The sequence below is a fragment of the Urocampus carinirostris genome, chromosome 16 (genome assembly GCF_059441175.1).
Source record: "Urocampus carinirostris isolate Australia breed hairy pipefish chromosome 16, RoL_Ucar_1.0, whole genome shotgun sequence".
Taxonomy (NCBI): Eukaryota; Metazoa; Chordata; class Actinopteri; order Syngnathiformes; family Syngnathidae; genus Urocampus; species Urocampus carinirostris.
In genome coordinates, this window is record NC_142364.1 from 35,484,634 (window position 1) to 35,499,154 (window position 14,521).

Consider the following 14,521-nt stretch of genomic DNA (forward strand, 5'->3'; position numbering starts at 1 on the left):
ATAATATCACCTAATGGAAACTTGTAAATGCTGAAAAGAAGGGGGCCCAAGTAATGAACCCTGCGAAACACCACAAGTAACACTAAAGGGCTCAGATGTCAATTCACCATATCTAACACAGGGCGTCCTATCTGAGAGGTAGGATCTGAACCATAAGAGGACGGTTCCTGAGAGAACAATCCTTTTTTCAACCGTTCAAGTTAATATTATGGTCCACAGTTTCAAAGGCAGCACTAAGGTCCAGCAGCAAGAGTGATGAAGCGCCGGAGTCCATTGGGATGGCCCGATCTTAGTAGATTTACAGTGGTCTGATACTCCATCAATTTCAATATTATTGCTTTCACAGTGCTCCTTGAGATGTTTAAAGCTTGGGAAAGCTTTTTGTATCCAAATCCAGCTTCAAACTTCTCCACAACAGTATCTTGGACATGCCTGGTGTGTTCCTCGTTCTTCATGATGCTCTCTGCGCTTTAAACAGACCTCTGAGACTATCACAGCGCAGGTGCATTTATCCAAACACTTGATTACTCACAGATGGATTCCATTTATCATCGGTACTCATTTATCAACATTGAATAATCACGAGATCCTCACTGAACTTCCTGACGGAGTTTGCTGCACTGAAAGTAAAGGGGCTGAATAATTTTACACACCCACTTTTTCGTATCTTATTTGTTAAAAAAGTTTAAACCATCCCAAAAAGTGTGTTCCACTTCATGATTGTCTCCCACCAGGGATGTGATTTGACCAAAGTGAAATTATCTGAAAATTAGGCGGGGGTCTGGGGGCCGCGGTCACCCAGCTAGGTCCAGGGCAGTGCCCTGGTGGGGGGACAAGTGGGGCGAAGCCCCCCGGAGCTCATGGGATTTCCGTGTTTTTAAGTACTTTCAATGCACTCAGATGACAAAGAAATAGACAAAACAACAGCATAAATTTTCAATGTATTTTGAACTATCCCATATAAAATTACAGTTTAAGTCAACTCAAAATCAGTCACATTAAAAAACATTGGACTGCCTTTGCTTTTAAAAACTATCACTGAGAATATCATCATATCTAACTCATGTGATTACTAAGTTAACACATAAATCATGTTGAAGAGTTCAAATTTCATGAACAAATAATTGTATCATGACCAAATGAAAAGTAACTCATATTAGAACATACCACAAATGTCTTTGTTATAGCAGAAGATGTTATCTATAAATGAAAGTACTGTAGTGGGTTGTACATAATTCACCCACGGAACCATTGTTTAGATAGCGAGTTCCTAGGGGGACTCTTAATTCGGCCGGTTCTAGCCACTCTCGTGTTTGTTTTGTTATTGCCAGTTTAAATGTCATTAAAGCAGCTTTCGTTGGCACCTTTGTTTGACACTCCGCCTACGACTCCCGTCTCTGCTCGCTATATTGGATCACGTTGGGGTCACCAACATTTGTAGATAATTCCTTCTCTAACCAGTCCGATCGAAACTTGTTTTTTACGATCTTAGCAATTTCTTTAACTCGCGGAGCATCTTTGCGTTCGATCTCGGACATCTTTCTTTAAACACTCGGCAAAAACGTGTGAGAAATGAACAATGGCATACTCCTACGCCTTTATAACAAGCGCGTTTATTGGTCAACACGGAGACTTCAACCAATCGCAAGTACGTTTCATTTCAGTTACGGAAACACTAAAATGGAATGCTGTCGAGACGAAATCGTTTTTTTACCAATTAAAAAATCGGAAATTAAAAAAAAAAATTTGGGGAGATAAAAAAGCGGAATTCAGCGAATTAGCGGAAAAATCACATCCCTGTCCCACTTATTGTTGATTCTTCACACGAAATTACAGTTTTGTATTTTTATCTTTGAAGTCTGAATGTGGCAAAAGGTCACAAAGTTCAAGGGGGCCAAAGAGTTTCGCAAGCCACTTTGTATTGTATTCACAAAGCTTTCAATAATGGTGTGATTGTTCAGATTTAGTGGGTTAAAACTAAAATCACCACAAAGAAATGGGTTTCTACGGTGGCTTTTGGACACAGTACTTTTTAAACTCAGTGAAGTCCTCTTTCTTGCTATCCAGTGATTAAAATGTGCAAATGAAATTTAAAAGTTTCGTTTTTGTTCCTTTTGATTTCTAAGGTACAGTAACACATGTTTTCTACAACAGTTGTCATGTTTGTAACATTGAAATTATTTCTTCTTTTAAAGTGCATCACCACCACCTGCTTTTCTATTTTGTTGTACACATACCATTTTGTAACTCTCGTAAGGGAACTCACAGTCAACAATGTTGTCTATCTATGTGTGGAAGATGTCTTCAACAACTATTTCGAGTTAACCTGGGTGCTTTTTGGAGGCAGGGGAATACGAATAATTCAAGATACGAGCAAGATCTGGCAACAAATTCATCTAATATTCAGAGGTAATAATACACATGAAACTGATGCCACTTTGATCTTTTTGCAATACATTCATTTTTTGACTTTTGGGTTAAGCATATTTTCAGAGAAATGAAGACTGAGTTTTATTGACAAAACTACTTACCTCCATCAAGCTTGAATGTACTCCAATCAGGTAGGGCATTGGAGCACTGAAAAAAAAGAAATGACATTGGTTTCATAATCGCTAGCTGTTCATAATTAAGCCGCAGTGTTATCCTCTCTATGATATTTGTTTTTTCTAAATCAAGCCGAGTGTTATTATTTCGAAGACACTTGTTTTTCTAAACTCGATTTCTCAGCAACTCTGGAATTTCCTGTCCAAACAAGTGTGTCCTCATTCTGTTGGCAAGCACTGATACACAACTATTCTACGACAATCTCCCACACCGTCCAATCAGGTAAACAAAAACAAGTGAAAAATAAAATCTAAAAAATAATACAGAATAAAGGTAAAGTACAGTGGGACCTCGGTTATCGCAGTTAATGGGGACCAAAACCACCCGCGATATGTGAAAATCCGCGAAGTAGCGGCGCACCTTTAAAAAAAAATTTTTTTTTAATTATTATTTTTTTAGACCCGGTTAAAACCACCCGCAAAAAGTGAAAATCTGCGAAGTAGCGACGCCCCTTGAAAAAAAATAATAAATAATTAAAATAAAAATTTGAACCCACGCAGGAGGTTCCCACGACCTCAGAACTGTGCCGCACACGCGCTAACCACTGCACCGCCGTGCTGCCCGGCCTTAGCACCGAGCCCCCGACCTACCTAGCGAGTCCGGTCGCGGAGGCGAAGGCCCTCGCGGCCCTCGCAGGAGACGCCGGGCGCTGGCCTCCGCACTGAGCACCCAACCCGCTCGGCTTGTCGCGATGTCGTGCGTATCGCGCCCGAAAGTACCCGCGCTGCGGGTTAGGGGCTCGCTCGCGGGAGTGACCGAACGGCAAACGCTGTGCGGCGCAAGTTAAAAAAATAAATAAATAAATAAAATTAAAAAAAAAAAAAGTATTTTTATTATTTATTTTTTTTTTAATTATCATGTTTTAGACCCGGTTAATGGGGACAAAAACCACCCGCTAAAAGTGAAAATCAGTTCCACGTCATTTCCGCGTGTGGACCACGGGTATAAAAGCTGCCAAGCCGGGCTGTAGAAATCATAAGCAGTCAAGACACAGTCCCGTGAAGATAAAGATTTCAAGCTATGGCACCAAAGAAGAAGCCAATATGTTATTATTGTAATAGTTTTTCATTTTTATTTTATTATCTTGTTATGAAATGAAAAGAAATGTCAAGAAATAAAAATGGATTAAGACGGGGTCACTACGGTGACGAAGATTCATTTTCACCCCTTGACGTCCCGAGCACAACGGACGTGTGCTCGGCAAATCTCGCTGTATATACGCAGAGAAGGCGTTTGACCGTCACACGCGTTACACACGCTAATTCACGTGATAACACCGTGATACAGGCGCAGAACAAACGTGCTATGACCGTGCTCCACCCGCGAATACCCGCTAAAATTTCGCGTCCTACCCGCGTGTAACCATGGCCTGGCCGCGGCCGTAGCACGTCGTTCCGCGTCTATACCGCGTCATTACCTCGTGTGTACCACGTGTGCCGCCTGCGGTTACCCGTGGTCTAAAGTTCTGAGCAGCGCAAAACTTTTTCGCGTGTGAATTTCTTACTGCGTGAAAAGCACTGCTTTATCTAGTCTGTATCGCGATCTCAAAGCGTCCAACAGCGTCTGCTTCACGGGCAGAAATTTCTGGCCGCGGTTCTGCCTCGATACGCCCATGAAAGGCTGTGTGACCGGGCCCTTACTTTGCAAACAGTTTAGGCAGGGAAGTCCGATTTAAAATGAAAAAAAAACAAAAAACGATTTGTTTACACCACGGGATCCAATGCAACCAGGGTTTAATTCACAATAGACCTGTATTCCAATAAGGCTATTATAGTACATCAAATAAAGGCTATTTGTGTACAATTAGTTGTGATCATGGATATCATAGCGTACATTGATTCGTCTCTGGGGTTGGTGACTTTTTCTTCCGTGTTAACAAACGCATTTTGTAGAATACAATCGCGCTTTTTTGTTTAATAAATGCATTATATAGACTATGATCGCCTAATTGATTTAATTAGCTCGCTTTATTGTTTTAATAAACTAGTTATATAGAAAGTGATCGCTTTTGTCGGAAGCGCAGCAGAATGCGCGTTCACGTGAGGGGTGGAAGATTTTTTTTTAATGTATCCGCCTTTTCAAACTCGTCCTTGAATTAATGTTCATGTTTCGTCTCGTAATGAAGTTTAGCACTTAACGTGCGAGGTACAACGCTCTCGAGGCATAATGTACAAACAGCATGGTCATTTTTTGCACATTCCGCTAGAGGAGCCATCATTATTTGGCTGTCGTGATTCGTTCATTCATCGCGCGGCCGGTGTTTCTGTGGGAGGGTTAAAACACAAATCTCTCCTCCTCTTCGAGGCACAGCGCAGACACACGCTCACCGTAAAACCCCCAAACAATGAAAGTGCGCAATGAAAATGTAATTTCAGGGAAAAATGCGCATATAAAAAAAAAAATATTATTACACTTCCGTCCGCTCGCATGCTACTGGTTAACCCCTCGCGTGCCACTGCTGGCACGCATGCCATAGGTTGCCGACCCCTGCACTAGACAATTCTACGACAGCAAAATTATTCAGCCCCATTGAGTTAATACTTTGTAGCGCCACCTTTTGCTGCGATTACAGCTGCAAGTCGCTCAGGGTATATCTCTATCGGGTTTGTACATCAAGAAACTGATATTTCTTGCCCATTCCTTCTTGCAAAACAGCATGAGCTCAGTGAGATTGGATGGAAAGCGTTTGTGAACAGCAGTGTTCCATTCTTTTTACGGATTCTAAATTGGATTTATGTCTGGACTTTGACTTGGCCATTCCAACAACTTGATATGTTTTTTGGTGAACCATTCCATTGTAGCATTTGCTTTATGTTTGGGATCATTGTCTTGTTGGAAGACAAATCTCCGTCCCAGTCCCAAGTCTTTTGCGGATTCCATCAAGTTTTCTTCCAGAATGGTCCTTTATTTGGCTCCATCCATCTACCCATCAATTTTAACCATCTCCCCTGTCCCTGCTGAAGAAAGGCAGGCCCAAACCATTATGCTGCCACCACCATGTTTGACTGTGGGGATGGTATGTTGAGGGTGATGAGCCGTGCTGCTTTTACACCAAACATTACGTCTTGCATTGTTGCCAAATAGTTCAATTTTGGTCTCATCTGACCAGAGCAACTTCTACCACATGTTTGGTGTGTCTCCCAGGTGGCTTGAGGCAAACTTTAAACAACACTTTTTTAAGAATATCTTCAAGAAATGGCTTCCATCTTGACACTCTTCCATAAAGGCCAGATTTGTGCAGTATACAACTGATTGTTGTCCTATGGACAGGATCTCCCACCTCAGCTGTAGACCTCCGCAGTTCATCTAGAGTGATCATGGAACCCTTGGCTGCATCTCTGATCAGTGTTCTCCTTGTTAGGCTGAAAGTTTAGGGGGACGGCCTGTTCTTGGTAGATTTGCAGTGGTCAGATACTCCATGCATTTCAATATTATTGCTTGCACAGTGCTCCTTGGGATGTTTAAAGCTTGGGAAAGCTTTTTGAATCCAAATCCAGCTTTAAACTTCTCCACAACAGTATCTCGGACCTGCCTGGTGTGTTCCTCGTTCTTCATCATGCTCTCTGCGCTTTAAACAGACCTCTGAACTATCACAGTGCAAGTGCATTCATTCAGAGACTTGATTAATCACAGATGGATTCCAATTATCATCGGTACTCATTTATCAACATTGAATCATTCCGAGATCCTCACTGAACTTCTCGACAGAGTTTGCTGCACTGAAAGTAAAGGGGCTGAATAATTTTGCACACCCACTTTTCGTATTTTATTTGTTAAAAACGTTTAAACTATCCAATAAGGTGTGTTCCACTTCATCATTGTGTCATTGACAAGGCTGTATTCTCTCTCAGACTTCAACATCTTCCTGGAGCAGTTCATGTCCAAAGCTCTGGAGCAATATGAAGGTAAAGTCAGTATTGGAGGGACACAACACCATTAACCTCCGTTTTAATGATGGTATTGCTGGATTGGCATGAGAAGAATAGGAACTCAGAGATCTGGGTCAATCACCTGGAAAAAGCATCAACCCAGTATGGGATAGAAATCGTCACAGAAAAAACAACAATCCCCAAGGTTTCTTCACAAATAACAACATCAACCACAAAGAGCTTGAACCTGTCACCAAATTAGAATATCTTGGAGCTGTCATATCATAAAAAGGGTCAGAACCAGAAACTATGGCCAGGATAGCTCAAACCACAGCCACACTTGCCAGACTTAACCCTATCTGGAGAAGAACATAGAAGTTAAATCAAAGATCAAACTCAGGCTGGTTATATAAACTTTAAACATACATTCCATACAAAATATAGCACTGAAGCAATTTATGGACAAATTTATCTTACGATTATCTGGAACCTCGTTCATAAGTAGGGCAGCCTCTTTATGCACATTCATTATTTTCATCTCTGATTTTAATACACCCCCAGAAACTGGCATACAATTACATTTGGAATTTTTATTGGGTATGTGTCAATCAACATTCTAATCGGTAACTGCTGGTTGAAAATATTTAGAGCTACGGTAGGCGCTATCCATTTTTTCAAACAGGCTATTGGGAGCTGTGGACCGTGAAAAAAAAACCCGCTTTTGACTGACAGTCAATCGATAGGTCAGAGGCTAACTATCATATTTGGAATACCGCAAATTCCGGACCATAGAGCGCACCTGATTATAAGCCACACCCACCACATTTTAAGAGGAAAACCGATTTTGTACTTACATGAGCCGCACCTGTATATAAGCCGCATGCACCCACATTAAAAAATGTAACACAAACACAAAATTAACCCAAACCCTACTTTAAGTCCCGCGATTGAAACTAAAAGTCCTTCATTGAAGTACACAGTCCAAAAATCACAGCCGGCAAAATGAACGGAAAATGATACCAGTACTTAAAGTTTGATGCAGACCTGTAGAGTCCGGGTCCCGTTGAAAGTAATCCAAGGAAAATAGTGTAAGGGTGGGAAAAATATATATCCACTATTGTCCGCCGCGTCCATAAACAGATCTGTCTGTTCCCCACCTTTACCGGTCCCCACTTCCTGTCACCCCGCGTTTGTTCTGCCCCTCCTTTTTCATTCGCCCGTGCAAAACATATCAGAATAAGTGTCTAAAATAAATATAAATAAATACATTAGAAAAATATACAGTTGCAAATACATATCATACATGGGTTCAGGGTTGGGTAGGGTTACTTTAACTGGATTATATTTCAATTACTTTTGGATTACTCCAATACCAAATGTGCTAATAAAAGACAAAATAAACTAAATATGAATAAATTATGACTCACAACACGTGGTAAGCTTTCTCTCCTGGCTTTGATGTCTTTGATCTCCGGCAAAACTAACATAAAATGCGACAGAAACAAAATGAAAATAAATCCAAACAGCTTGCCAACATAATTTTTGCCGTTGCATGTATTCCGTTACTCCCCAAGCCTTCACAAAATTTAGTAATTTTATTCATGTTCAGTTTCTTTTGTCTTTTATTAGCATATTTGGTATTGGAGTAATCCAAAAGTAATTGAAAGTAATCCAGTTAAAGTAACCCTAACCAACGCTGCATGGGTTACACATATTTACAAAGAAAGACGGTACACCGAGAGAGTTTTCAAAGCTTTAACAATAATAATATAACTTTCATCCCAAACCATGCCTGTGGAAGGTAGCACCACGCTACTCGTAACATGCTCGCAACGCATTAAGCGCAGCTGTTAAAAAAAGCCGTACCGCAATTGCGAAATTCACGTTAAACCGTCTTCAGCTTTCTCCTTATAACTGTCGCCATCAAGGGCGTTTTCCTCATAATCGGAACAAACCTTTGTCATAAGGACAATTCGAACGTAAACTAAGAGAATGCAGATGCAGTCTACCTCGGCGCACAATTCCACCGGTCTAAATCTTACCTTTTGTACTCGAGTGCCGCTGGTGGCCATTAGAAAAATTACATAAATTGGCCGCAGGGCCGAACATTTGGGGAAAAAGTAGCGGCTTATAGTCCAGATTTTACGGTAGTTTACCGCTCTCACAGTGGACATGCAGCTATGATGAAAATATCAAAGCCCTCCATGATTTCTAATTGGGAGAAATAGCAAAATAGCTGGGTGTTCAAATACTTATTTTCTTCACTTTCGATTGTACCCTGTTTTCACCATCACCAGGTGTTTAGTGAGCCTGTGTGGTAGGTGGTGAAGCAATCCCTGAAGACGGAGACTGGCATCATACATGACCTCATCAGTACGGAAATTCATTGCCCCTTTGACAATTTAAACTAAACTAATTTTCAATCATTCATTTTTTATATTCGTGACAGGGCAGTTAATGGTAGCAACACGCTAGCAACACGCTCGCAACAGAGTAAACGTGTCTGGTAAAAAAACATACTGTACTTGTAAAAATCATAATAAACCGTCCTTATCTTCCTCCTTAGAACTGAAGCCATCAAAGTCGTCTTCCTCAGTGTCGGAAAGAAACTTTGTCATATAGACCTTTTGTACTCGAGCGCCGCTGGCCGCCGTTAGAAAAATTACATAAATTGGCCGCATCACCGAATAAGCTGCAGGGTTGAAAGTTTGGGGAAAAGTAGCGGCTTATAGTCCGGAATTTACGGTAATTTTACAAGTCTGTTTTAGGGGAGTTACAAAAAGGGATGTTGAACAATTTTTTAGAGTAAATATTTTACACGGTTGGATTCTTGGGATTGTCCTCGATGTAAATGAACACATTTTTGTGAACTTTAAACTCATATAATGAAGAACAGGGCATGTAATTGGTGAGTTACGCCGGCTTTATAGTTTTCGGGTAACTTGTTTCAGACTAATCGTGATATTCCTATACTGAGTAGAGTATAATAGAACAGAATGGAATATAATAGAATAGAATATAATAGAATAACAGAGATTGAGAATAAAGGGGTTCGATGAGCACATTTTGAAATGGTCATCATATCTCGAATCCGAAGAGTTTAGGTTTTCCAATGTTATGTCAAATGACGTATTTCAGTGACCGCTGACATTGACACGGGTTTGCTTTTAAACAGTCCAACGGCCAACGTTAAGGGGTTAAGATGCACACAAACTTACCAGCAGTAGTCCAACAGGTGCTTGGGCAGGATTGGAATGTAAACATGTTGCCAGTGCATTGGATATAACATGGAAGCAGACCCATGGACACAAGCTGTTAACTTGTTAAAAGGGGAAAAAAATGTTATTTGGATTGCATTTTGAATGTCACATTTTTAATAGTAGGGGCTGGCTGAGGAATCAATTGCCAATAGTGCTGTGAGCTCGGCAACTCCAACTTGCTACATACTAATGAGTGGATGCTGAAACTACATGTTAACGAGAAATGCCAACGACTACATCTTAACAGACATATGCTAACGAGTAGATGCTAACAAGTGGATACTGACGAGTGGATGCTAAAGACTACATGCTAACGGCTAAATGCAAATGGCTACACACTAACAACCGGATGCTAATGGAAACATACTACGGCTACATGCTTACTACTACATGCTAACAACTAGATGCTAACGACTACATGCCAACAAGTATATGCTAACAACATGTTAACACCACACAATAATGGTTACATGATAATGACTGCATGCTCATGACTCCCTGTTAATGGGTAAAGTCGAAAGACTCCATGCTAAAAACTATATTCTAACAACTATGTGCTAACGACTACTTGCTAACAGCTACCTGCATTGGCTACCTGCTAACGACTACATGCTAACAAGTAGATGCATTACAACCACATTGCCCATGACTATATGCTAATGACCATATGCTAACGACTACATGATAACGACCACATGCTAACAAGTAGATGCTAGTGACTAAATGCTGTCACAATTTCCGCGAGAATTGTCTAGTTATGTTTATTGGTGGGCAAACATTTGAGATGAGGGGGGCTTTCCAAACTTCATTGCATCTGTTCCCAACTTCCCTATAATAGTTTGGATGTTTTAATCCAAAGGTCTCAAACTCCATTGACTTGGGGGCCTCCAGAGTTAGGTAATTTTCAACATATTCCCAAATTCAAATATTTTTTTCAATGTTTCCATACTAAAAAAGATAAAGGGAAAATCAAAACAATATTGATTGAAACAGTAAGAGAAAAATGAATTAATTATCATATACATGTGCATTTTTAATATTACTTCGAGGTTGAGATTTTCTTATTTATTTTACATAATAAGAGGCTCACATACAAGGAGCTGACATGATTGTTTGCCATTTTGCTGTTAAGAGTACTCTGAAAAATCGAAATCACGTCTCTTAATTTAATTAACTTTTCTCCTTTTTGGTTTTCTTTTTTTTCTTTTCTTCAGGTGTTTTTATCTTATATTCGTTTATTTTCTTTTCCATATTTTTCTTCTCAGGAGTTAACAGAGCTACCCCTGTATACTCCACTCTAATGTTATTATTCTTCACCCTGGTCGCTTATTCGATCATAAGGCGTGGGGTGGGTAGCATCGGAGAAGGGGGAGAGAGACTGTATCTGATCCTAAAATATTCGACCAGTCGAAAAAATAAAAATAAAATGATGATACCGATAGCTGTCAAATTCCCAAATATCGGTGCTGATAATCGGCCCGCCTGATAATCGGTCGATCTCTACCCAAGGTTCGTACACTTTTTTCATGGCCAAATTCAATCACTTTTTAAGAATTTGAAAGCAAATTTTCAATTTTTCCAATACCATTGAAGAAGAATTCGAGCGCCGATCAAGGGAACAAGACCCCAAACCTTAGTTTCGAAACACAACTCTAGCCCCGACCTTATTTTGGAACCATAAAATCGGTTTAAAACCCTAACTTGCAGTCCATACCCTAGCTCTATATCCAAGCCTAGCTGTAACCCTAACCCCATTTTAAATTGTAGCCCTAGCTCTAAACAGATTTTGGAACCCTTTATTAAGTTTAGAACCCAATCATGGAGCTTGAACGTTAGTCCGTAGCTCTAACCCTATTTCGAATTGTAACCCTATCTCTAAACCTGTTCTGGAACCCTACATTTAGTTTAGAACCCGAACATGGGGATCAAACCCTAGCTCCTAGCCCTAACCCTGTTTCAAACTGTAAGTCTAACTCTAAACCTATTTTGGAACCCAATATTCAGTTTAAAACCCTATCATGGAGCTTAAATCCTATTTTCTAGCCCAAAGCCTGTTTTTAACTGTAAGCAAAACTTTAAACCTATTTTGGAACCCTCTGGACCAGGAAGAAACATTTGTTGACGTGGAGAGATGGGCGCCACCAGGATGTACTTGCACAAGGCACACCACAGGAAATGGGGCCAGTCCCAGTGATTAAGTGATCAACAAACACATAAACACACAAACACACACACACATTCAGTTTAGAACACTAACATGGAGCTCAAATCCTTTTTCCTAACCCTAAACGTCCACCTAACTCTAGCTGTAAACCCTAACCCCATTTCAGAACCCTAAATTTAGTTTAATACCCTAATAAGAAGTCTGAACGTTAGTTTCTCACTCTCGCTCCAATCAGAGTATGGAACCATAAAACAAAGGTTAAATACCCTAGCTCCTAACCCTAGCCTAAAACCTAACCTAAGAAACTTGTCAAGAATTTCTCGCATTTACAAGCACTTCACCTAAACATCAAGCACTTTTCATAGCTTGAAACTTCAGACATTTTCAAGGATTTTAGGCAACCAAACGAACCCTGTCAAAAAGTTTGTCTACCCCTGCATTAAAATAAAAGCTACAGAAAAAAATGTGGCAAGATGCAGCACGTCAACATTGATTAAGTAAAAGACTAAAATCTTTGCTGATGAAAAACCTTGATTTTTGGCAAAATACTACTTACAGTGCTTAGTGTGTTGCAGAAAATGAGGATCCGACGTTCACAAAGCATACTGGCATAGAGTTGAAGCAAGTTGTTTACATCAACAGCAACAAAGTACTCTGTTAAGTTCCTCTGTAAGAGCCAAAATAAATACTGTATGTAAGTAAGTAGTTTAGTACAGTGACATACAGTATTTTATACAAACACAATATCACCCAAATAAATCACATTACGTTAAGGGTGGACACAAAAATTTAAGCGTGCTGGCCCTATGTAAAAAGTAATTGTACCCTGAACCTAAAGGCGAGTTGGAGTCACCTTTGGCAACTGTAAAGAACTCAAACATTTACGATAATCTTTCACAACGCTGTAGACGAATTTTGGCCCTCTCTTATTTGGAATTTTTTTTAAATCTGCCATATTAGAGGGTTTTCTACCATGAACTGCCCATCTAAGGTCACACCACAGCCTTCTATTTGGTTCTAAATCCAGACTCTGACTTGGACATTCAGGAACCTTAATTTTGTTTTGTTTTTACGCCTTTTAGAGGTGGTCTTACGTGTGTATTTTGTATCGTTGTCTTGCTGCATAAACCAAGAGCATTTGAGTTTGAGGGCACCAAGTTATTGTGATCATGTTCCTTTTGTCAAATGCTGTGACATTTTTATGCCAGATGTAACAAGCTGCACACTTTTCAAAACGTTTAACATTTTACATATCATTCCACAGAATGTTTCTCCAAACGTCTTGAGGATATTAAAGATTATTGGCAAATATGAGACGGCTCATTGTGTTCTTTTGTGACAGCAGTGCTTTTTGTCTGTGAACTCTCCCATGGATGCCATTTGCAGCGACTCCATTTCCTGAGAGTGCTCAGGATAAATAATCTGAAACAGCAGCAGCTGGTGTCCTTTTACAAAGCCACAGTGGAGAGCATTCTAACATACTGCATTATGGTGTGGCATGCTGGGTGCACGGCAGCAGACAGGAAAACGCTTCAGAGGGTCATCAACACAGCCCAGAGAATCGTTGGTTGCTCTCTACCCAGTCTGGAGGACATTGCCTGCTCTCGCTACCTCAGCAGAGCAAAAAACATCATCAAGGACTTTTCTCACCCAGCCACCACCTCTATGACCTGCTGCCTTCCGGCAAGCGCTACAGGTCACACAAAACAAAAACAAACAGACTCAGAGACAGTTTCTTCCCAAGAGCCATTGCCACCCTTAACACACACCCCACAACAAACTGTAACTCTTGCAAACACACTACTTCATACAAATTAGATAAAATTTCTATTCATGCCTATCCTCAATTTGCACAATGTTGACTATTTTTTGCAAAATGTTGAATATTTTTGCACTTAACGCATATTGCACTAATACGATCCCAAAACTACAGGCCTGTCTCAGAAAATTAGAATATTGTGATAAAGTTCTTTATTTTCTGTAATGCAATTAAAAAAACAAAAATGTCATACATTCTGGATTCATTACACATTAACTGAACTATTTCAAGCCTTTTATTATTTTAATATTGCTGAATTTAAGAAAACTCAAAAATCCTATCTCAAAATATTAGAATATCATGAAAAAGTATACAAGTAGGCTATTCAACTAATCACCTGAATAACCCAATTAACTCGAAACACCTTGCGAGGGTTTCCTGAGTCTTAAAAACACTCAGCTTGGTTCAGTAAACTAAATCACAAGTATGGGGAAGACTGCTGATCTGACTGCTGTCCAGAGGACCATCATTGATAGCCTCCTGATGGAGGGTAAGACACAAAAAGAAATTTCTCAAAGAGCAGGCTGTTCACAGAGTGCAGTTTCAAAGCATATCCACAAAAAGTCTGTTGGAAGGGAAAAATGTGGCCGGAAACGCTGCACAACTAAGAGAGATGACCGCAGCCTTAACAAAATTGTGAAGAAGAGCCGCTTCCAGAATTTGGGGGAGCTTCAAAGACAGTGGGCTGAAGCTGGAGTCCAGGTATCAAAAGCCACAGTTCACAGACGTGTCCGGAAAATGGGCTACAATAGCCGTATTCCCATGGTCAAGCCACTTCTGAACTCAAGACAACGGAAGAAGCGTC

The 14,521-nt window shown here is 40.2% G+C and overlaps 1 protein-coding gene across 2 annotated transcripts in view; it reads right to left on the bottom strand.

Moving 5' to 3' along the window:
- LOC148351194 (DENN domain-containing protein 1A-like) overlaps nt 1–14,521 on the bottom strand; it is a 118,448-nt gene that overhangs the window by 61,179 nt on the left and 42,748 nt on the right. For both annotated transcript variants that reach the window (XM_088356121.1, XM_088356120.1), the window contains exons 9-11: nt 12,454–12,564; nt 9,692–9,792; nt 2,532–2,577 (exon numbers count right to left, since the gene is read on the bottom strand). In XM_088356121.1, the coding sequence (XP_088212247.1) occupies nt 2,532–2,577; nt 9,692–9,792; nt 12,454–12,564 (258 nt within the window). The remainder of the gene's footprint in view (nt 1–2,531; nt 2,578–9,691; nt 9,793–12,453; nt 12,565–14,521) is intronic.